This window comes from Meriones unguiculatus, chromosome 8 (genome assembly GCF_030254825.1).
Source record: "Meriones unguiculatus strain TT.TT164.6M chromosome 8, Bangor_MerUng_6.1, whole genome shotgun sequence".
Classification (NCBI taxonomy): domain Eukaryota; kingdom Metazoa; phylum Chordata; class Mammalia; order Rodentia; family Muridae; genus Meriones; species Meriones unguiculatus.
The window spans coordinates 74804470-74828524 of record NC_083356.1 but is presented as its reverse complement, the minus strand read 5'-3'; the positions used below and the strand labels follow the sequence as shown (position 1 = coordinate 74828524).

General features: G+C 52.8%; 1 protein-coding gene across 19 annotated transcripts in view; it reads left to right on the top strand.

Annotated features, from left to right (window-relative positions):
- The window catches only part of Dnm1 (dynamin 1), a 42563-nt gene extending 18846 nt beyond the window's left edge, over nucleotides 1-23717 (top strand). For 2 of the 19 annotated variants that reach the window (XM_021657525.2, XM_021656674.2), the window contains exons 11-23: nucleotides 4601-4687; nucleotides 9135-9205; nucleotides 9396-9447; nucleotides 9654-9665; nucleotides 11806-11919; nucleotides 15328-15437; nucleotides 16382-16493; nucleotides 16809-16820; nucleotides 17136-17306; nucleotides 19236-19477; nucleotides 19826-20041; nucleotides 21689-21725; nucleotides 23133-23717. In XM_021657525.2, coding sequence (XP_021513200.1) covers nucleotides 4601-4687; nucleotides 9135-9205; nucleotides 9396-9447; nucleotides 9654-9665; nucleotides 11806-11919; nucleotides 15328-15437; nucleotides 16382-16493; nucleotides 16809-16820; nucleotides 17136-17306; nucleotides 19236-19477; nucleotides 19826-20041; nucleotides 21689-21710 — 1221 coding nt within the window. In that variant the 3' untranslated portion in view covers nucleotides 21711-21725; nucleotides 23133-23717. Of the gene's footprint in view, nucleotides 1-4600; nucleotides 4688-9134; nucleotides 9206-9395; nucleotides 9448-9653; nucleotides 9666-11805; nucleotides 11920-15327; nucleotides 15438-16381; nucleotides 16494-16808; nucleotides 16821-17135; nucleotides 17307-19235; nucleotides 19478-19825; nucleotides 20042-21330; nucleotides 21333-21688; nucleotides 21726-22554 lie in introns of all 19 variants that reach the window. The other 17 variants (XM_021657070.2, XM_060389925.1, XM_021657300.2 and 14 more) reach the window with 13 other exon arrangements.
- Nucleotides 23718-24055: the final 338 nt, after the last annotated feature.

Here is a 24055-nt window from a genome sequence, read left to right as displayed (position 1 = left end):
CCATCTGCCTAGCAGATGTTATGGCCTCTTGGCTCCCCACTGGGACCCAGGCAGTCCCTGAGATTTCCCACGGTTTTATAATCCTGGGAGTACACCACTCAGGATCCTGTCAGCCGCTTGTCCCCGCCAGAAGGGCTACACCCTACCCCGTGTTCCTCCTTTCCACCGGTAAGGTTCACTGTACTGTGACAATCACAGTGATGACGGGATGGCAGCTGTTTATTGAGCAGCTACTACGTGCTTCAGAGGGCTGAGAGCTGGCCCTGACTGTCGGACTTAATTCTCTCAACAACTCTAAGAAGTGGGTAGCATCATTATTCTTGCATTATAGGTCTCAAACGAGATCTCAGGGAAAGCAGAGTGGGACTCAGACTTAGGAAGAGGGTCCAGGGTCAGGGCCGCTTGGGATAGGAGAGCCATCCCAGGACGTGAAAACCGATTTGCCCTAACGCATACTGGCTTGCTCGGTGGTGGCAGTCTAGAGTCAGATGCGGCAGCCTCTTTTGGGCTGTGTGTGACCTTTTTAATGTCTTTTTCCTATCTGTCCAGTTTTGGCCATTTTGAAGATTTTTAGCCAGGTCTCCCAAAGTAGTGCTTGCTTTCAGCATTCGAAGGGGGATCCATTGGCAATGGGGACTTTTCCGGAGTTCCCATACTGTCCCTGCCCCCAGCAGTGGCCTGAGCCAGGCTCAGAACGGAAGCCAGCCTTGCCTGCATCTAAAAATGTCCCTCGAGCTGAGGTATATGTGCGGGTTACGCCTCTGCCTTAACTTCAGGTTTCTAGTAAGCATCACACAGCTCTTGTCTCGGGGCCTGTGCTGTGGAGACCCTGAATCTTGGTGCAGAGGCTGGTCCTCAGGCTCTCGCTGTGCATGTGTGCCCCCACACACATCATGCACACACATGATCTTAATAAAATAAACTAACTAATTTCAAATGCTCTCCCATTTCTACAAGGTGCCTGGCTTGTGTCTTTTAACTGTGTGGGCACTGGATCCATACATTGCTTTTTTTGTTCTCCTCACTTGGAGTAGAATTATTATATAGCCTATATAAACTTTTTTTTTTTTTTTTTTTTTTTTTTTTCTGAGACAGGGTTTCTCTGTGTAGCCTTGACTGTCCTGGAACTCACTCTAGACCAGGCTGGCCTCGAACTCAGAGATCAACCTGCCTCTGCCTCCCTGAGATTAAAGTAAAGGCATGTGCCACCTGCTACCTGGCCCTATTTAATAGTTTTTAATGCTGACACAGAGGCCATTAAATAGATTTGCCTGACCATTCTCCCATTGTTGAACATTCAATCTTCTGTCGTTGTTAAATGTCATAAAGAAGCAGGGTTAGGGAGTGGCTTAGTTGGTAAAGTCCTTGCCACACCAGCAGGAAGACCACGCTCGGATCCCCGTGCCCATGTGGAAGGCCAGATGCAGGACCACGTGTGTGGTCCCAGGGCTGGAAAGGCAGACGGGCAGATCCTCGGAGCGGGCTGGCTCACCAACCGAGCCAAACCCTGGCCTAGTTAGAGATCCCGCCTCAGATATAGGGTAGAGAAGACACATTGACTCCCAGTCTCCGAGTGAACATGGGCATGTACAGGTGCACAGGAGCAAAGAAATCTGCTGGGAATGTTTGTCTTTGCATGGGAAGATTTGTTATGCCGCTTCCTCTTGGATCCTTTCCTTGGCATAGATTCCTAGAAGGTAGATTGCTAGATACAAACACCCCAAAGCGCTGGAATGCTTTGCTGGGCTGCATTCCTAAGGAAAGCAGTAATTGTGAATGATAAAACTCTAAAAGGAGCCTATATGTCAATCAAGAAGGAATCAATAGGTGAAGTAATGCAGCTGCAGCAAAAGACAGGGACGATTTAAAGGGCAGTTCAGTGTGGTTGTCCACACCTGCAAGCCCAGCACTGTGGAGTGGAAACAGGAGGATCATGAGTTCAAGATCACCCTCCTCCCATACATAGTAAGGGCCAGCCTGGGCTGCCTGAGACCCTGTCTCAAAAGAAAAGATGCAAGACAGGTTTGCGCGCATCTGTCCACACGGCCCTCCATGATGTTAAGGGTCTGTGGAAAACGTTGCCGAAGGGAACATAGGCAGCACTTTGGGGAGGAAATTAATAAGTATCAAATACTTATTTGATAAGTATTTATCTACCATCTACCACTAAAATCCAAAGTCGTACTTACCCAAGGCTAACCATTGTTTTGAGAGAGAGAGAAGGAACATGGTGCTGTTTCATGTTTATGTCTTTTGTGGTTACTGAAGCTGTTCCTGAGAGCAGGAAGCTTGCTCTTAAGATCGGGAAATACCGATCTTAGATCTTATGGGAGAACCATATTTTTGCCATATGATTCAACTGCAGCAGTTATTTTTCTTTATATGGCAAAAAAAAAAAAAAAAATCCACCTATATTTGCGCTATTTATTTATTTATTTATTTAATACCTGTGTTTTGTAAGCCACCCCTGACAGAAATTTGGTGTTACTCCTAGCCCTGCTGGGATTTTTTTTTTTTCTATCACTGGACACAGCTGAGAGTTCAAAGTTAGGTGTAAGAAGGAAGCCTCGTGTGTGACGTAGGAATTGTCCTGAGAGGTCAGTAAGCAGGGATGCCTATGAACCAGGATTCATGGCTTCAGGAGCTTCATTTCTGACCCCTGAACTGGTGGGATCCAGGCTAGCTACTTCTTTCAGCCAGGGACAGAGAGAGAGAGAGAGAGAGAGGAGAGAGAGAAGTTCCATTTTAAAAACTGGTTAAAAGTCCTGGAAGCACTCTGAGGCAGGCAGAATGGAAAAAGATGCTGGAGGAACAAACTTTCTCGAGGGGGCTGAGGCAGCCCCGTCCATATGGGACATGTGGAAAACTTGAGAAATGGAGATCCTGGCGCTCAGCAGGGAGCTGGCCATGCTCTTTGGCAAATTGCTCCCTCCTTCCCAGCTCCACCCCCACCCCTGCCCTGGGAGAGAGCCTTGAACCATCTCGAAGGTCTGGTAACTGTGACTCAGCCCCAAACTTCTGTCCAGACTCAGAAGCTACATACAAAAACTCTGCACAGGGCAGCAGACCTTCAGCCAGCATTTTTTAAAGCCCTGGGGTGCAGGCTGGCCCTTGCAAGCCGCTTCTGCTAGGCTGCCTCAGCTGCACTCTAGACACTGCCACAGGAAGGTTGGTGTTGGCTTCTCTAAAGTTGCCCTTTCCCGAGATGGTACCCTGAGCCCCACTTTCTTCCCCTGTCCTCCTCCCCATCCTGACAGCCCCCTTTTGGCCTTCATATTGCCCTTAGAATCAGGCACAGAATGCCTGGACATCTTCCCGAAAGATTCCCAGCACAGGAAGAAGAGGGCAGGAGCTGTCTGACCTGGGGGTTAACGGCCTTGGAGGAAGGGTGGTCCCGGTGGGTGGGCTTCACCTTCAGGTGCGCACTGAGGAGCCGCCTCTAGCAGCTGGTTCCGAGCCGAGCCAGAAGACTGAGGAGCCTCTGCCTGTTCACCCGGCAAGGAGAACAAAGACATTCATCTTCCATTCATTTCCTCATTCTTCTTACATGCCCTCTCTGAGCACTGCTGGTGCCCAGCCCTGCCACAGCTCTTGGGGACAGTCACTACCCAGGTAGATGAAAGAGACTGAGGCAGCACAGGGAGGCCTCAGACTCAGCTCTCAGGCCTCAGTCTGGGCAGGCTTTCTAGAAGAGAGAGCGTCTATGAGAAGCTGCAGCAGAATAGCTGAACTACAGTGTCCTAAGAGTTCATGGTCATCCTTGGGTACACAGAATACAGTGGGCGCTTCTAAGTCTGCTGAGTCTCAGACCTGGGCAGGTGCAGCTCAGAGATGATGGTAGCAGACAGAGGCATACCGAGGGAGAAAGGACTGGGTGGATCATACCAAGTGGGCCTAGGGCCCAGCCAGGCCCCCACGGGGTACTGCTCATGCTGCTGACACCCTATCTCTGCATGTTCCCTGTGTCCTTGCATGCCTGTGCCACGTAGCTCCTGCATGTCCTCCGGTGTGACTTGTGTTTTCCCCTGTAACTCCTTCCCCAACTCTGGCAAGGAGCATTGCCTGTCCCCAGACTGACTCAGGAGGTCAGCTGGCACCATGGGTCCTCCCCTTCCCCACTTTCTCCTGGATAAGTCTCTGGAGGCTGTCACGCAAAGCCTTCAGGAAAGCAAGGGATAACTCCGAGGGTCAGTGAATGCCTTGGGAGCTAAGGATGCCTCAAAGGCTTCCATCTACCACCAGTTGGTCTTCAAGGTGGCCACTGTCAAGATGGCGGCGCCTGCAGCCTGGCTCTTTCTGTAGTTGTCCCCACGGAGACAACCTCTTGCCTAACGAAATTGCCCAGGTGGGCCAGTAAAGATGGTCCTGGAACCAGGAAGACCCTTGAATTGCCATTTAGAATGCACACGGGTGAAAGGAGTGGCCATGGTTTGGTGCCATCAGCTTCCTGGGGCCCCAGGCCTCTCTTCTTGGTCTGATTGGTGTTCCCATGCATATCTCCCACACCACAGCCCTGGGTCCCTGTACTCAGGTGGGGTTTGGGTGCCTGATGCCCAGACCCTGTGTGTACGTGGCTTTCTCTCCTCCTGCCCTTCTCCAGCTCCAGCAATATCCACGTCTACGGGAGGAGATGGAGCGAATTGTGACCACCCACATCCGGGAACGTGAGGGTCGCACCAAGGAGCAGGTGAGCCCAAGGTCCCCTCTCCCTTCCTCTTTTCAAGGTCACTTTCTGATCCTCTCTCTTTTCTCGTGGGATGATATAGTTAGCATGAAGTCAGTCATTGTAGCCATTTTGAAGGGCACAGTTCAGCAATATTGAGTACGTTGACATCATGGAACCATCCCCCACAGAAGGATTTGTGTCTTGAAAAGTTGATTTTGTCCCCTGCCGGCCACTGTTCTTTCTGTCTCTCTGGCTCTATCTAGGTCCCTGTGGTAAGTGAAATCAGACAGCATTTAGATCCTTTGGCATCTGGATTGTTTCACTTAGCATAATGCCTGTAAGGTTTACCCAAAATACTGTAGCATCTACCATAATATTCCTTTCTTGACACTTGAATAATACTCTGTGGCCTATACATTACATTGTTGATTATCTGTTGGAGTCTTTTTCACCTTAAGGTTGTTTTTTGTTTTTGTTTTTTTTAAATTTACTTTTATTTTATGTACATTGGTGTTTGGCTGTGTATGTCATGTGAGGAGTTACAGACAGTTGTGAGCTGCCATGTGGGTGCTGGGAATTGAACTGGGTCCTCCGGAAGAGTAGCCAGTGCTCTGAATCACTGAGCCATCTCTCTAGCGCCTCTCTGCCATCATCTGGCTGTTGTATATAATCCTGCTAATAAATATGGCTGTGCAAATCCCTACCTGGGTCCCTGCTTGATGGATCATATGGCAATGGTACCACCATGTTTTTGTTAGTGATCCTGGGAACTGAATGCAGGACCAAACACATGCTAAGAACATACACTGCCGGTGAGCCTCATCCCAAGTGCCGTTTGTTTAGTCATTTGAGAAACCACGATATGATTGTACCCTCTTACATCCCTTCATGTTTTTGTTTCCTTTCTTCATCCCTTTCTTGTTCCTTCTGCCCCCCTTTCACTCTCTACTTCCGTCCTTCCCTTCCTCCCTTTCTTCCCTCTCCTTCCTTCCCATCTGCCCTTGGCTTTTTACTGAAATCTCACTATGCAGCCTCAGCTGGCCACAAACCCATGATCCTCCTGCCCCATCCTCCGGAGTGCTCAGCAGGTCTCACTGCACCCAGACCCTAGATCTTTTTTCCTTTTCCTTTTGCTTGGTCTGTGTGGCATCCTCAGCTTCCTGGCAATTCTGTCCAGTCACCTCCCTTGAGAGGCTTCTCTGTTTGTTTGTTATGTCTCTGACTAACCTTATACCCCTCACAGCCACTCCTCCTTTTGCATCTCCATTTATGAAATATTCATTCATTCACAAATTTAGACACCAGATGTTGTCTTTGAGCCTGGAAGAGCAGAGATTTTCGGGCCAACTCTGGACCTGAGGCTCAAAACAGGGTCTCACTATGTAGCTGTCCTGGAACTCACTGTGTAGACCAGGCTGGCCTCAAACTCACAGAGCTCCCCCTGCCTCTGCCTCCCAAGTGCTGGGATTAAAGGTGTGCGCCACTTGCCTCTTCTTTGATTGTGTGTCACCTCTGTGCTCTCATCTTGGTGCTCCAACTTCCTGCTCCCTCCCCACTCTTGTCCCCACATATCTCTTCTCAACACTGCTGTGTCCCTGGTCACTCATGTTCTTCTCTTTCACGTTTTAAAATCCTTTATTATGCAAAACGCCTTTAGGAACAACTGTAATCCCAGATTCCTGAAAGGTGACCTAGGGGGATCAAAATACATACAGACAACATTCAGAGACCTGGCCTCAAAACAAATAAACAAAAACTACACAACAAAACAAAAACAAGAACACTAAAGAGAATAAGCCTAGGGCTGGGGCTCAGTGGGTAAAACATTTGCTATGCAAACGTGAGGACCCGAGTTTGCATCCTGAGAACCCATGTGAAAGCAGGCACCTGTAACCTGTGCTCACCTGTAACCCCACCTGTAACCCTAGGGCTCCTGCAGAAAGATGTAAGGCAAGCGACTGAAGAAAGCCAGCTGTGGCGGCCTTCAGCTCCAGCTCTTGGAGGGCAGAGGCAGGAGGGTCTGTCTGAATTTGAGACCAGCCTGGCCTATGTAGGGAGTCCCAGGATAGCCAGAATTACATAGAGGCACCCTGCCTTGATAACCTCCAAGACGAGGGAAGGGGCTTGGGAAGAAGTCATGGAAGCCCAGAGTCCAGCTGGCCTGGTGTATGTGATGGTAAACAGCAAGAGACCTTGTCTCAAACAAATAGAAGGGAAAGAAGGACTTACTCAGGGCTATCTTCCGGCCTCCATATGCACACACACTGCTCCTGCCCACCTCCTCCCACAAAATCACTTGGGGGTGTCGATGCCCAGCATCCTGCCCCCTTCATCCCTTCATTCCTCTCTCCTTCCACCCCCCTTTAGGTTGTACACCTGTGTGGTGTGTGTGTATGTGCACGCGCACGCGTGCGTGTGCGTGAGTCCGTGAGTGCGTCTGTGTGTGTGTGTTAGCCCAGGCTGCTTTGAGTTCACTATGTAGCAGAGCATGAACTTGAAGTTCTTTCTCCTGCCTCCTCCCCTCTGAATACTCAGATTACAGGAATGACCCACCATGCCCAGCTTATGTGGCGTGGGATTGGAGACTGAAGCCAGGGCTTCCTACATGCTATAGGCAAGGAAGGACTCTGTCATCTGAGCCCGAGCCCCAGCCTCACCTATCTCCATAACGGCCGCAACGTGCTCTTTTCTCAACAACGATTGCACTAGTTAACAGCTGTTGGATATCTTTGACACGCTGGACAAGTGATTTACCTCAGCTTGGTGTGTCTTCACCAGTCCTTTGGGGGCAGAAAGGCTTCCTCTGCAGAGTGTCAGGCTCAGGAAGGACAGGCCCCAGGCTCACAGGAAGGAGAGGACCTGGGGGCTGGATCCAGCAGTCACTGTCATCAAGCGACCGGACACGGTGGCCTTACCTGGAAGTTTAGCTCTCTGGAGGTGGAGGCAGGAGGATCTAAGCTGTCCTCAGCTACATAAAGGAGTTTGAAGCCAGACTTGGGCTATGTGAGAACCAGTCTCACAAAACAAAACAAAGACTGAAATACAAATATCTTCGCACTTCAGAATTTGCAGTGAGAGAGAGAGAGAGAGAGTGTGTGTGTGTTTCCCCACCACAGCCTAGAATTTTCCAATGCTTTTGACAATCTATACTCTCTTATTGTCAAGTCACCATAATTTATTTCACTTTCCAATGGCCACTGCTGTGTTCCCAGTTTTCTTCCATTACAAATTATACCACAGCCAACCGTGTTGACATAGGCTGATTGTCTACTAGGAGTTGTGAGGTAGGAGGAGCCCTCACACCCCTGAGTTCAAGGCCAGCCTGGGCAGCAAACATAAACATTACTATCTCAAATAAATAAATAAACAAATAAACAATAGAACGAACAAACAAACAAAAGAGGGAAACATTGCATGCCTTGAACATACTGGCACCTATTTCTTTGATGATTTAATGAATTTTTCTGAGAAATGATTCTAGCAAGGTGTATGTTCATTTTAATGTTAAGCATTACCAAATTTCCCTCCAGAAGAAACACTGTTTTCAGTGGCAGCTCCTGCCTCCCTTGTGTAGGTAACTTTGTTACCTCGTCAACAGTACAAAAAAATAAGAATTACAGTTCTGAGGCTGGAGAGATGGCTCAGAGGCCAAGAGCACTGGCTGCTCTTAGAGAAGGCCGGGGTTCAGTTCCCGGCAACCACATGGCAGCTCACAACCACCTGTAACTCCAGCTTCAGGTGATCTGATACCCTCTTCTGCCTCTGTGGGCATTGCATGCATGTGGCACACATCCACACGTGCAGGCAAAGCATCCACACACACAGCGTAAATAATTAATAAATCTTTAAAAAGGAAAATAATGACAGTTCCCTCTCCCTATGTACATGCCTGTCCTTACCTTCATCAACACTTATTACTCGTTAGGGTTAGGGATCTTATGGGCTGGGCAGGGATGGTACTCCCAGCACTTAGGGAGCCAGAGAAGAATCACTGTGAATTCAAGGCCAGCCTGTTCTACAAAGTGAGTCCAGGACAGTCAGGGCTACCCAGAGAAACCCTGTTTCAGAAAAAAAAAAAAAATCTTACTGTGTTAACTAAGAACTCATTATAAACAAGGATGAACAATTTTTGCATACTTTTCTTTTGTTTTTCAAGACAGGCACCACCATGCCCTGCATTTTTGCATATTTTAAAACTGTTTTATTTAGCATATGTTAACTATACATAAGGATGATTTCTGTTTTTGCATATTCTTATTGGCTGTTTACAGGTCTTCTATGGAATACATTCATGTTCTTTTACCATTTTGACCTGTACTTTTTTGTTATTGACTGTAGGGACTTTTTACTTACGATGGATACTAATCTTCCAAATGTGCTGAAAGTGTCTCTCTCCTAGCGTGTCCTAATCCATTCTTTATCTCTGTGGCATCTTTTCCATTTGTTCACCAATTGTGGACTGCTGAAGGTCATGCTCCTCATCGATATAGAGCTGGCTTACATGAATACCAACCACGAGGACTTCATAGGCTTTGCCAAGTAAGTGATCCAGGGCTGTGGAGTGACCCTTAGTGTGCGCGCGCACATAGGCATGTAGATGTGCATGTATGTGTGTGTAGATTCCACTTCTGCCAGCTCCACCCCCTCAGTTCTGTGCCCTATGAACGATGAGCCTTGGAGCTGGGCCTCTTGATGGAAGTTGGGAGACACTTTCCCTCTCTCCCGTTAGTGCTCAGCAGAGGAGCAACCAGATGAACAAGAAGAAGACATCAGGGAACCAGGTGAGTGGACCCCAGTGCCCCAGCCCAAGGGATGAAGGGTGCCGGATGGACTCGGAACTCTGAGAACCCCCTCTTCCAAGGGGAAGGGTCCAATGGAGGCCAAAGAGCCTGTCATCTGCCAGCCCCAAGCTTCTCACTCTGCCTCAGTAATCCTCTCTCCTCTCTCCCCAATGCTTCTCGTGGTTGCTATGGTTACCTCTTTGCAGGATGAGATTCTGGTGAGTACCAGGACTGGGGGTCTTGGCTTGTTGCAGTGAGGGGAGGTGGAGTCTCCCTGGTGATGGGGATCTGAGCGGGGGCAGAGGGCACCCTTTGTTTGAGCGCCTTCCACATAGTAGAACGAGAGTTCCACACCTGCCCACACGACAGAGAAAGGCCCAGCCGTGCACTCGCTCCCATCTATAAACCACGTATAAGCACGCACAAGTCAGGCACTTATTGCAGGCAGACCTAGACTATGGGGAGATGGGAGGGTCCAGCACTTTAAACTTCTGTCGGAGGAATGTTTGGGTGACTGGGTGAATGGATCGAAGACAGGTATGTTCTTAAGAATTGGACAGTGACCTCCAATAGAGAGTTAAGCGATGATGAAAACTCAGGAGCCTGGTCCCTCCTCTCCGGGCTTCCTTCTCCATACTTCAAATATCGGCAGAAACAGCACTTATTAGCAGCCCTTGGTCAACCCAGTTGTATTCATGAGTACTGGAATCCTCAGTATTTTCCCACATAGTTTCCAGAGGCCGTGACTGGCTGAATATGGTTCCCATCCAGGTTTGGGCCTTGGTTATCTCCTGCCTCAGGTCCCAACACACATCAGGTGCTCAGAGAATGAAGGCCTAAAGGAACTGTATCTCAGGAAGGTTCAACTCAGGCAGTGCTCTGTGGCCTACACTGCTGGGGCCTGGATAGGAGTCTAGAGCCTGCCTCTGCCCCTGCCCCTTGGAGACCCAGACCTATAGACAGGACCCTGAGAGCCCTGGGCAGAATGAGAGTCTCCAGTTCAGGGTCTCTAGATGGGGCGCTAGGTGAGCAGGCGAGAATGTAGGGTTGGAAGTGACTATGAGGAAGACAAAGACTGTAAATCAGCCTGGACGCGGAGGGCATGATGTGCTGCTGGCCAGATCCCGGGACAGGAACAGACTCAGTTCCAAAGGCCAGGCACTGGGGAGAGCCCACAAGCAGGGTTGGGAGAGCGTTGGCAGGGTGCCTGGCTCCTGCCACCCTGTCCATTGGCCAATGCAGTGGCTACCTCCCCTCTGCTCGGATGCCGATAGATTGTGTGATCTGAATTCTCAGCGAGATTCCTGGAGGCCCGGAGGATGTCAGGGGAGCCTCGAAGCGAGTTGTGCACCCAGGCCTCCAGAGACTCATCCAGTGAGGTTAAGGCCAGGGAGGGATCGAGACACAGGTCCCTTCTCAGTCAGAGTCATGGCTAAGGCCTGGACGTTGGTGGTGGTGACCAAGGTCTGTGGCGATGCCTTGGGATAGGCTGCTCGCCGCTCTCAAAAATGGATTCTTGCTTGTTATTCTAGACTTTTTGTGGAAAGTCCAGGCCTGGACAGTGTGTGACTCTGCCTATCCCTCCTGCCCCAGAAGCTCTTAGAACTATAACAGCTCAGTGTTCATTATTCATGTCACCACAAGCATTTATCCGCCAGTTACTGACTGAAGCACTCGACAAGGTGATAAGGGGTACAGGAAGATTCATGCATTAGCAGGAAAGGTTGCAAGGGTGGATAATATCCTCTTCCTCCTTTCCAGAGAGAGAGAGACAGAGGCAGGGAGAGACAGAGAGAGAGAAAGAAAGGGCTCATTAAAATTGCAGTCTCTGTTACAGAAGCAAGCATAAGAGACTGATTAGAGACCATTATTGTGCTCCTGACTGACATGGGGGCAGGGAGGCCCACTTGCCATGTAAGTCGGAGCTGACACCGAAGGGTGAGTAGGCATATGATAGGCAAAAAGGGAAGAGAGAAACAACTGCAGCAAGCACAAAGTTCCTAAGGTTAGAAACACGTCAGCGTAGACCCTCACGTGACACTTGGAGTTGCCTTATCTAAATAGCCACCAAATTCTGCTTGCGCGCTGTTAACAGCGGGGCACTACCAAAGTGGCTAATTCCTGGTTCGCACATCCCTGGCAGTGGGAAGGCCCTCTAGCCCAAGCTGACCTTTGCTTTCCTGTCTTCCACTCTGTTCCCTTGTGGTTCAAATCGGGGCAGGTCTGGCCCCCAACTTCTCTGGCCAGTCAGGCCCCAGAGAAGTGGGGAGGGGCTTTTGAAAGCCTGTTCACTCATCCCGTCCTCCATGGGGAAGCCTGGCCCAAGCCCACCGACCTCCTGCCCCCTCCCCGCTCCAGGTCATTCGTAAGGGGTGGCTGACCATCAACAACATTGGCATCATGAAGGGAGGCTCCAAGGAGTACTGGTTTGTGCTGACTGCTGAGAATCTGTCCTGGTACAAGGATGACGAGGTGAGTCGAGGACCGCTGACTGTCGAGGGTCAGGCTCAGAGCACACCATGGGCTTACAGTGGGCTAGCCCACACTCCAGAGGTCTGAAAAGACTTGTATGAGGGGCCAGGGTAGGATGTACAATCGGGGAGGGGTGCCCTCTCATCCAGGCCTGAAGGAGAAGGTGGCAGGCCTGGCGGCACCCTGGAGTGGATAGGCAGGGGTGGTGGGTGCTACTTCTTCACCCAGCGGCCCAGTGGCCTTCCTGTTTTCTCACTCCAGGGCGTGCCTCCTCCTCTGTGGCCCCTACAGGACTATGACACACACATGTCCAGCTGCCAGACACTCAGTTAACCCCTAAACCCCAGTACCTTCAGCCTGTGCTAACCAAGGCCAGCTGCCCAGGGTACCCTCAGGTCAAGGAACCAGTAGTGAAGATGGCCTGCAGACCCACTCCACAGAATAGCCCCCAGCCTGCCAGGGCACCCAGAGGCCCCCATCACTCTCCTCCTGTTACGGGTCTCCTTTAAGAATGAGTCTATTTGGCTTTCACATCTGGATTCCAGAGGTGACCAGCGAGAATGGGGGGGGTACAGACAGGGGGTGTTGTGGTAATGAGCTCCAGCTGGCCAAGGAGTTGGGGGAAGGGAGCCTCTTCCTCCTGAGGGAGCTAGCAAAGCACAGGGTGCTCTCAATGGGGCAGTAGCATTTTAGAGTGGGGGCCTGTGATTTGGGCCACCGCGCCCCCTCCTCCATCACCGTCTCCTCCAAGCCTGCCTTGGGAGGGGGCCCCACCTCGCCACCTTGGGCGGGGTCCTCGTCGTCACTGGCGGGGGTGCCAAGCCATCTGGACCTCATTACCCCAACCCTGGCCTCTCCTCCAGCCCAGGGGCCCCTGGAAGGGATGGAGTGCGAGGTGGTGTGGGGCTGGGAGGTGGCTTCCTATACCCTATCATCCTGGCAGTCCCCATGGATCTCATGTTCCCGTATCTAAGATCCTTATACAGAGTTGGGGGGGGCAATGGCAGCCCCATATCTGGCTACTAGGGCGAGCCAAACTGAAAGGGGTGGGGCTGTGTGTGTGTGTAGATTTGAGTTTAGTTGTATGTGGAAAGTGGCTGAATAGTGTATCTAGAGGGGTGGGGCGTGTGTGTGTCGTCTGCGTGTGGCTTACGGGTGTTGTGAGTGTGTTGGGGTGTAAGCACCGAGGTGTGAATTTGTGTGCTTGCATGTGACCTCACTGTCTGTACTGTGTCAGTGTGGGGTGGGGGTGGGCTGGAGGAGGGAGAATGTGAATGAGGGATATTTGAGAATATGTGTATGGGCTTGGGATGTGGGGATGGGGGAAGGGAGCGCCCCATTGTGAGGCTGTGTGTCTGAGTGTGAATTTGTATTTGTGTGGCTGGGCCTGGATGTGCGCTTTAAAGCTGGGGTGCACAGCTGTGCCCTTCTGAGCTGCGGCAGTGTGAGCACTGAAGTGTGTTGTCAGGATCTGAGTTCATTTTCGCACGAGGATAGCTGAAGGTTGGGCTTGGACAGGGGTCTGGTCCCCTCTGCCCAGCCACTTGCCTTATAGTCTTTGGATTGTGGAAGCCTCTTGACGGACAGTCAGTCACCCACATTACCAGCTCTGACGATCCCCCCACCTTCTCCGCCTTCCTCCGATGCCCTCCCCCCATCACCACAACCTCCCTCTGTCCAGCAGCACGCACGGTGGCCGTCCCGTAGCTCGGCACCTCCTCCCAGTCCACCCTGTGCCCCCCAGCTCCCTGCCCCGGGTCCAGGCTCTGGTTCTAGACGGCAGCGGGGTTGGCGTGGCTCTCCAGCGACGGTGCCGAGGGTCTAACCCAGCCCAGCCTAACCAATGTGCAGACTACTGTACAATTTGGGAGTCCTGAACAGGTAGTCTAAACACTGGGTAGACGGAGTGGAGGTGTCCTCTCTTCCATCCAGGCAGCAGCGTCTGTCCATCCGGAGGGAGCTTTGGTCCCATCCCCTGGAGATGCGATGCACCCAGCCCCAGCTCCTGTGTCCCCCAGCCCCAGCCAGCCAGCAGTGGTCCCTGTCTGCTCCCGACTCCCCTTCTGCCTCCTTTGACGTGGCAGGGGTGAGCGGGAGCTGGGCTGGGAAGGAGGGGCCTGGGGAGGGGGGCGGCAGGAAGGGAGGGCTGGGGGAGGAGGCCACTCCTACCTAGTGTCCAACCCTGAGCACAAGGCGGCTGTGGCGGGCCTCCCTAGATGGGTTCCAGATGTTCCCTGGCCGTGTGCAACTTCCTCCTCCCCCCCCCCCCCCGCCGCCCTCTGGGGCTCCCGGCCACCCGCCTGGCATAAAGAGGGCTTTATGTGGCCGCATAGGCCAGGCGGGTGTGGGGGGTAGAAATGGAAGGGGTGGGGATGAAGCCAGGGTGGGAAAGCAAGGTCCTCCCAAACCCAGCCCCCACCTGAGATCTTAGGCCAGGCTTAGGCAGTCCCACACAGACCAACCATCCTGCATAGGTCCTGTGGTATTGGGTGAGCCAGTGTGATACAACCAACAGAAGCTTCTTCGCCTTCTTCCCAGTGCCCATTGGGAGGGCCTCCACCGGGGTCCCTGAACTCTCCCCCTGGGACACAGAGCCTACAGACACAGTGTATCTGTCTACAGATTTATGTAACTTCTTCCACCAAACAACACACCAACACATCTAGCCTACTGCGCATGCCGTCTGCAGGCGTATGGACCTTAGAGTCACAACTGGCACACATATCCCGAGGGACAAACATGGTCATATCACCACATAGTCCTGTGCATACCATGCACCTATGTCCTAGAGGCGAAAGTACACACAATGGTGACAGACATGTTTGGCTTTGCCCAACCACACAACCACACACGTGTTTACAGACATACAATTTCCAGGCTTGTGCCATGTGTCTGATTGGTAACACATGGGTGGCTGGAGGCAAGAGAGGAGTGGGCTGAGCCAGCCCTTTGAAGCCTCCAAGGCTAGCGTGTTCCCCCACCCCCCAGCCCCCCAATCTCTGTAGTCAGGAAATGAAGTCAGAGGCAGCCAGGCTGGAGGCGAGGGAGCCTCATGTGAGCCATCCCTGCCTGAGGCCCAGCCTGGCTCGTCTCCAGTTCTTGCTTAAGGTGGGACGAGGAGGGAGACTCCCCCAGCCTCACTGCCTTCGCCAGCCCCTTAAGCTGTGACATATGTACGGGCTGCTGGGGTTGGCTTGAAAGCCATGGGGGTCGGGGGCTGGTGATGGCCACATGGGTCAGGGTTCCACAGCCAGGGCTTACCGTAGAGCACCACATGTGCAGCCGGAAGGGCCAGAGCCCAGGACCACTTTGGTGTTCACAATCTCAGGTGCTCACCAGCATGGATCCCTCTGAGGGATGGAGGCATGGCAGTACCCGACTGACCCGTTGCTCCCACCCTCCCAACAGGAGAAAGAGAAGAAGTACATGCTGTCTGTGGACAACCTGAAGCTTCGGGATGTGGAAAAGGGCTTCATGTCAAGCAAGCATATTTTTGCCCTCTTCAACACAGAGCAGAGGTGCCTGCCTGCCCCTGGCTGAGCTGCTGAGACCCCAGACCCTGCAAGCCCCAAACCATGCCTGCTGTGTAGAAAATGGGCACACAAATCCAGGACCTGTCATCCAGCAGCTGCTAAGTTTCTCCTGAGTGCTAGGTCCATGTCTAAGCATCCTTCCCTGCACCCTTCCCCTCCCCTTTCCTCTCCCCCTCCCCTTCCTCCTTTCTTCCCTCCTTTTTCACAGCCATTTACCTAGTGTCTGCTTGGAACAGAATACTCTGCCAGGTGCTGCAAACAAAAAAACAAAAAGCAGAAAGACCTTGTGTCCTCTGGTATGGGTTTGGGACTAGACTTCCCAGTTCTAGTTTTTTTTTTTTTTTCTGAGACATGGTTTCTTTGTGGCTGTCCTGGTGCTTGCACTGTAGGCCAGGCTGGCCTTGAACTCACAGAGATCCACTTGCCTCTGACTTACAAGTTAAAGAAAGGTGTGCACTGCCACTGCCGGCTCTTAGTTGTGTGGGCTCTTTCCTCCTCAGTGATAAGAACCCCAAACGACTACCATCTGGAAGTCTCCAGAAAGCCAGGAAGGGCGCTGAAGGGTCCTGAGACCCAAGCCAGGGCTGGGTTGCTTCCTGGTCTCCTTCCTTCTTTCCTTTTGAAACAGGGACTCATTTCTGTAGTCCAGGCTAGCCTGGAACTCAGGCATCTCCTGCCTCGAGGCCTCTCAAGTACAGGCATTAGTGTATGTTGCCATGCCTGGCTTCTCTCCAGTTCTACACATTTCCCTGAGACGTCCCAGTGGCCCCAGCAGACAGGAATCATTACCAACCTACCTTCCAATCGAGAACACTGAAGCTTGAGAAAAGCCAGGGGTGAATAGGCGGCCTGTGTGAGGACCCTGAAGCCCACCCTCTTTATGCCGGAGCTCTACCTTATCTTTCTTCCCGCCTGTCCCATTTTTGCAGGAATGTCTACAAGGATTACCGGCAGCTGGAACTGGCCTGTGAGACACAGGAGGAGGTGGACAGCTGGAAGGCTTCCTTCCTGAGGGCTGGCGTGTACCCTGAGCGTGTTGGGGTGAGTGGTAGTGGAGCACAGGGAGGGAGCCTGCCGCTTGTCCCTGGGGGTTCCGGGACACCGGGCTCTGAGAGGTTCTGAGCCTGTATTTGACTCACAGAGAGCAAGCATTCCTTTGCTGTCCCATGGGTTTGACGGTGCTCCAGGGTTGCCCTTCTCACTGTGGCGGTGCATATACTTAGGAGGGTTAGAGTACACAGTGCTGGGCTCACACAATCCCTCCCTTTCTCTCTCTCTGTCTGCTTGGAATGTGCTCCCTGGCGGTGGCGGTGGCAATGATGATGCGGCCTCTGCGGTTCTGACATGCGTCTTCAGGACAAGGAGAAGGTAGGCGGGCCCTTCCCCTGCTTCCTGCCAGCACCCTCCAGTCTGGCACCCACCCAAGTGAGGGAGCTCGGAGCTGTTCTTTTCTGATGTGTGGATAGAGAAATGGAGACATTCCAGCCGCTGGAGTCAATCAAGTCCAAGCTGACTGTGGGGATCTGGGTCCTGAGGGACACAGTGATGGGGCTAGAGCCCCGGTGTGCCCTTGGTGCTTCTGTGTGGCCGGCAGGCTTGTGAGAGCTGAGGTCTTAGTGATACCTGGAGTCTGAGTGCAGAGGTCCTGCTACACTGATGCCCTGTGTTCCCAACCCACGGCAGGCCAGTGAGACGGAGGAGAATGGCTCTGACAGCTTCATGCACTCCATGGATCCTCAGCTGGAGCGGCAGGTGGAGACCATTCGGAACCTGGTGGACTCGTACATGGCCATCGTCAACAAGACTGTGCGGGATCTCATGCCCAAGACCATCATGCACCTCATGATCAACAACGTACGTACGCAGCAGGGGCTGTTTAGCGCGGCTGCGTAGCGTGGCTGCGTAGGACCGAGCAAACAGTTGGCTTTTTTTTTTTTTTTTTTGTCACATTATTTCTATATGCGCAGGGCAGAACACATGCCGTTGTGTCTGTCATTGGACGACTTGAGGGAGTTTGTTTTCTCCATCTACCATGTAGGTCTTAAGGACTGAACTTAGGCATTAAGCTTGGTGACAGCGCCTTCGCCCACCGAGCCAGTCCGCAGTCCCCAAACCCCTTCATTTTTTATTTCTAATTCTATTAGTATTTTTGTTGTTGTTGTTGTTGTTCGAGACAAAGACTCACCATGTAGCTCTGGCTGGCCTTGAACTCACAGAGCTCCACCTTGCCTCTGCCTCCCTAGTGCTGGGATTAAAGGCGTGTGCACTATACCTGGTTCCAAACCTCTTAATTTTAATAGTATTTATTTTAAGTCCAAGATATTAAAAATGTTGTATGTTTTGACATTTGAGATAGGGTCTTGCTGTGGAGCCCAGGCTGGCCTCGAACTTGTGGATGATTCTACCTGACTCTACCTCCTACTACACCGGCTCCAATCTAGAAAACATTAGTTAATAGTTCGCATATTATGTTCCCATTAAGTTTTGCAATCCCACTCCAGATATCACATATCCAGTGGAAATACTTTATCTTTTTTCAAAAATCCTCTTTAAAGATTTTATTTATTTATTTATTATGTATATATCAGATCTCATTATGCACCAGAACTCATTATAGATGGTTGTGGTTGTTGGGAATTGAACTCAGGACCTTCGGAAGAGCAGTCAGTGCTCTTAACCTCTGAGCCATCTCTCCAGCCCTTTTTTTTTTTTTTTTTTTTTTTTTTTTTACATTTTCAGGTTTAAATTTTTTAATTTATTTTTGTGTACATTTGGCATTTGTGTGAGGAAGTCGGATCCACTAGAATTTTGAGTTACAGACCAGACAGTTATGAGCTGCCGTGTGGGTGCTGGGAATTGAACCAGGGTCCTCTGGAAGAGCAGCCAGTGCTCTTAACTGCTGAGCCATCTCTCCAGCCTGAAACACTTGATCTTAATTTGAATTTCGGGAGACTTTCAGTTGAAGGATAGATATGCATACTTAGCTTGACCCAGACACGCATGTTCTTCGGGAGGGGCGAGGAATCTTGGCTTTTTCGAGAATCTCAGAGGCTGCTTCGAGGCACACCTCACAGTGCCCAGGAAAGCAGAGCTGGGTTTGCATGCTGCTGGCTTTGCTGCAGGTTCGGTGACTGTGAGCAGATGAACTATCGCCTCCGAGTCTGCTTCCTAATGTGTAAAATATGGACGGTAATAATAGAGCTGAGGACAGAACACTTACAAAGTGTGGAGCAGCACGAAGCCTGGCACATGGCAGGTGTTCAGCAGAGTTCTGGGAAAGGGATCAGTGGAATCGGAAGGAAGCTGCAATGATGCCAGCAGCTCACAAGATTGCCCCAGACTGGATGGAATAAAAATACCCGGGAATTTCCGGTGGGCATCAGCCCCCCACTACACACACAGACACTTTTCATTCAATACAAGGACACATCATGGTGATATATTTGCTGCTTTCTTTCTTAGGGGCTCAGGACGTTTTAAACTATCTTCTCTATTTTGGTCCCAAGAAAGGCAATTGTCCTAGTGGTATGCTAGGCTCGGAGTCTCCTCCTGGATCTGTCACCTAGCGCAGGTGACTTCCCTATCTGCCTGTGTATTCTCCTCTGAGAAAAGGACTTTTTTAGATGGGCTTTGAAAAGACTTGCCGATTTAGGCACCAAGCAGAGGCAGGCATCTGAAATGCCAAACCTCAGCAGTTCTGCACCCAGTTCCAGCGGGTCTGGCCGCTGACAGGGTGGCACGATCATCAGGTTCTAGCTTCCTTCCTTCCCTCTCTGTGCGCAGACCAAGGAGTTTATCTTCTCCGAGCTGCTGGCCAACCTGTATTCTTGCGGGGACCAGAACACACTGATGGAGGAATCGGCCGAGCAGGCTCAGCGGCGCGATGAGATGCTGCGCATGTACCACGCACTGAAGGAGGCGCTCAGCATTATCGGCGACATCAACACGACCACCGTCAGCACGCCCATGCCCCCGCCCGTGGACGACTCCTGGCTGCAGGTGCAGAGCGTACCGGCCGGACGCAGGTACCAGGGCCGGCCCCCACGGCCCCAAAGCCCCCCAGCCCGGGGCCCGAGGGAGGAGGGCCGGGACCGGGCAGTGGCGCGCCCGAGTCTCGGGAGCTCCCATCTGGAGCGAGGGGAGGAGCTTAGAAGAGGGCGGGGCTTGTTGCGGGGCGGGGCTTGCCGTGAGCGCTGGCTGCTGGGCGGGTGGCGCCGCGGGAGGCTGGGCTTAGGCTCTCCGAAGCTAACTGCGGCCGCGGTGGGCGGGGCTTGCTGCATGGGCGGGGCCAGCCTGGGCTGAGGGCGGGATCTCTACTGGTGGCGGAGCCGCTCATCTCTGCTCCGCGCTTCTTCGGCCCTTGTCGCCCGTAGATCGCCCACGTCAAGCCCCACGCCGCAGCGCAGAGCCCCCGCCGTGCCCCCAGCCCGGCCCGGGTCGCGGGGCCCTGCTCCTGGGCCTCCGCCTGCTGGATCCGCCCTGGGGGGGGCGCCCCCCGTGCCCTCCAGGCCGGGGGCTTCCCCTGATCCCTTCGGCCCCCCTCCCCAGGTGCCCTCACGCCCCAACCGCGCCCCGCCTGGGGTCCCCAGGTGAGTAGGGGCTTAAGGCGGCGGGAGTGGCCGCCAGGAGGGCGTGACCGGGAGGGAGGTGGAGTTGGATTTAGCAGCAGAAGCGACCCTCTGCATCCCAGGCGCTGGGGTCGTGGTGCAAGGCCAAGGGACCTGCGGCCATGGCTGGCAGTCTTGCCCCGCAGGGGCGCTGAGTCCCGGAGGTGGTTGTTTCTGGGGAGAGGGCTCTGGGGCTCAAATCACCTGCCCCCTCCTTTTCAGCACTTGCATGGCGCTTCCCTCTTTTTTCATCTTCTCTCCATTCCTCCCACACTTTGCATTTCTTAAACCCTTGCCCTCCATCCTCCTCCATTCCACCCTTCACTCACCCCGACCAGCCCCTGTGAGCCTACCTCAGGTCTAGGTCTCTGGCCCCAGATCCTCTCTTTGATCCATGTGGATTTCTTTGGTTACATTCAGAGCTACCTTGACGCCCCACTTCCCAGCCCTGACTCTTCTGAGCTGTCCCAGAGTGGCATCCAGCCTCTGGGCCCGCAGAATCAGGCTGTGATTGTGTGACCAGCAGGGTGTGTGATGTGTGTGGGCGTGCACACGGGTGTGAATGGGAGAGTGGCACCCAGGCATGGGGTAGGATACAGAGCAGCTGGGGAAGTGGTCTGGGAATCATGGACAATCTGGTGGTCTGAAACCAGGTGGTGGGTGTGGAGTAGGGACAGGGATTGAAGGCTATCCTCCTGCCAGAGAGCTCCAGAAAACGGAATATACTTCATTCCTTGGCTTTGCCTTCTTTATCCATGACCTGCTTTCCAGGAAGTTCACTCTAATCGCTTACTCAGTCTGCCCTGTTTCCATTGGCCCTGGCTAGTCTCTGAGAAACACAGGATCAGACAAGACCAGTAGCATCTGTTTGGGAATCTAGATGGCTGAAGGGCAGAGCTGAGGGGTCTAGCCCCAGAATGAGGCAGGGATAGGCCTATTCTGTGGGGCTTTGATGACTGAAACAGTAGGGTAAAGACAGGCAGCATGTCATGGGATTGGGACTCCAGAGGTGCTGGTTCACTTCCATGTAGAAAAGTCATCTTCCTTCCTAAATAAGAACTTCAGTTTCCTTTCTCCTAAACAAGAACCTTGCCATTTCCCCAGGGCATTGTCAGGTCGAGGGCGATGATGGGCTGCTATATTAATGGTAAATGTGGCTGTAGGGTGGGGCAGGTTAGAGATTTGTGGAGACTCAATGCTGTAGGGAGCCATGGAAGGTTTTTGGGCAATGACAGCTGGATCCTAAAATGCAAGCCCTATCCCTTTATGAGCAGTGTGGCAACCCTGTCAGCACACCAGGCCTGAGTGTGCAGGGAGCTGGTGCAAAGGCCTTCCCGTGCAGGCGAGCTTCTGTGTCGTGACAGCTCATGCGTGTGCTTCAGTGTGCCGAGTGGCTGCATGCCCCAGATCCGTGCTGCACGTATTGGCCGGCAGTGGCGCTGGGCACTGGGAGGAGGGAGGGGAGATGTGTGTGTGTTTGTGGGCATGTGTGTTAGCGTGTGCATGCAGGGCCTTGAGGCCTCATAGCATGTGTGTGCACGCCCAGGCGTGTGTGTGTGTGCCCTAACCCCAGGCCTGGCCCACCTGTGTGTTTGTGAACTGCCCTGTTGATTTCGTGCTGTCTTTCAGAATCACTATCAGTGACCCCTGAGGAGTGTCAGCTACGGTAGGTCATGCTCTCAGCCTGCTGCATGAACAGTGTGTCTGGCCCCTCCCTCCTCGCTGCACCAGCTCCATGCTGCGGACACACCTGGGACCTCCGAGCTAGGCCCCTCCTTCTCCTTCTGCAGTTCTAGACTCCCTCTTCCTGTCCTCTGCCAGCTGGCTCTCTCACTTCCCTTCCCAGTGAGCCTCGGGACTCAGCGCCACTACTCAAGGCCTTCTTGCTTAAACTGAGGGCTCTTGGGACAGGTTCCACTCACAAGTTGGTAGATGTGGATACTCCCTGGAGCTGTCAGACGCCAGACTCATTGATGATGGTATAGGGATTGAGAGCTCAGAGAGGGTGTTTGGCTAAACTCTGAAGGGGCTAGAACTTCATCTTCATACCTAGTCTGAACTGTGTTGCCAACATACAGCATTCAGCTCCCAACCTGGGAGCATGGGCAACTAAATCCATCAGAGTGCAAGCATGATAATCAGACATTAGGTGAGCCAGGGCTCCATTCCAGACCACTTGAGAGCCTTTGCCGTTCGGTCAGCTCATAACAGCTCACAAGCAAGGCAAGGCGAGGCGGCCCCCCCTTCCAGTCCTCTTTGACAATACACACCTGCAATTAATGGCCATGTCCTCAGCCCCAGATATAGGGCCAACCCATCAGCTCCTACACTTGACCTTTTCTCACAGTGACCTATGCCTTTTAGCTGAAGGCACTGCAGTGTCTATTGACTGGGCGAGTCAGCTTCAATTCTGCCTGGCTGGCCGCAAGCTCTCTCAGTTACCCTGTCCCAACTCTTCCCCAGCCATTGACGCTCACCCTTCTGCTTTTCCCCAGCAGGAAGGGCCCAGCCTCACCTACGCGACCTGCAGCCCCCCGACCAGCGGAGGCTCCCCTCTTAGACTTATAAGTCTGTGGCCACAGGTGTCGGCTGCCTGCCTCCCAGCCTCCCCAGGGTCCCCTCAGAGGACTCCTGGGCTGACCACCTGAGGGGCCTCCGGTGCCCCCTCCAGCCATCCCCTTTAGCTTTGCTCTCCTGGTTCAAGTACTTCTGGCCTCATGGCTGTTACATGGGACTCCCTGAGGCCTGGGGTGGCCCTGGGCCAGTGGGATGGCAGAGTGACTAGAGAAGAGGGAGGCCCTGTGGGTGCATTGCCTGGGTGGTGTGTGAGAGGCCGTGTGTGTGGCGAGAGAGGGCCACCCAGCCTCCACCCAGACTATCCGTTAGTTATGGCCCTGCACCTCCCATCTTCCGTTTTTCATTCATCAACTGTCCGTCTCTTTTCTGGGAACCTTGCCCACATCCACACCTGCCTCATCCCCTCTGCCTCTGCTGGGGGTGGCTGCTCTTGCCTTACCAGCTCTCCTTCCTTTTCTCTCTCCGGTTCTCTTTTGGCTTTCTCTCCAACTGCCAGCCGATCGGGTCAGGCAAGTCCGTCCCGTCCTGAGAGCCCCAGGCCCCCCTTCGACCTCTAACCAGATCCCTCCTAATCCTCGGAGACCTCCCTTTACCAAGCCTGCCTGGACAGCTGTTCTGTGACTTGACAGTGGCTCCCCCAGCCCCAAAGCGTCCTATTCATCATCTGTGACTTAGTCTGTTGTAGTGGTGAGCTGACACATCCAGATGTGATGTTGGTAAAAACTTGTGCCCCTCTGTGGTATTGCTCCTGCGACATTCTATAAATATCTATAAATATACCTATATATATATATACATATATACATATATATGGCTGACACAGCCTCGCCTATAGTGTCAGAATCGACCACCGTGCTGTCCTTGTGGAGTCTTGTGGTCCAACTACAAGGGAACGCTGTCACCCTGACAACCCCCACATACAATGTGGCACCTGCAGTGAGCCTCCCTATCCTCCCATCCCCTCGGCCACGCCCGCCCTGCAGCATGGGGATGCTGCACCGGTAGCTGTGCGGGTCTCTGACGGCCACCAGTCTTGCTGCCTCTTGGCTGAGAATAAAACCCATTTCTGGATGATGGGGAATTGTGTGTCCCTCTGCTGGTTTGTATTCTCTGGAGCTGGGGGAGGGGAAGGTGTAAATTGGACACTGAATACAGGGTGAGGAAAAGCCCTTGCTAGGGTGCCCTAAGGTGAGTTTAGCAGGTCCTCATCCTGTGAACTCTGCTTTCACCACTGGGGGGGGGGGGGCAGGAGCATGAGCTCAGCCAGGAGGCTGTGAGCTAGGACTGCAGCCTGAAGAACAACAAAACAGGCTAGAGAAGGGGGACAGAATGGAGAAGGCCTGGCCTGGAAGTCAGCACCCTCAAGTGCTGCACCCTGAGTTCTACCTACATACAGGTCAGGCTTGGCTCTGTTGCCCA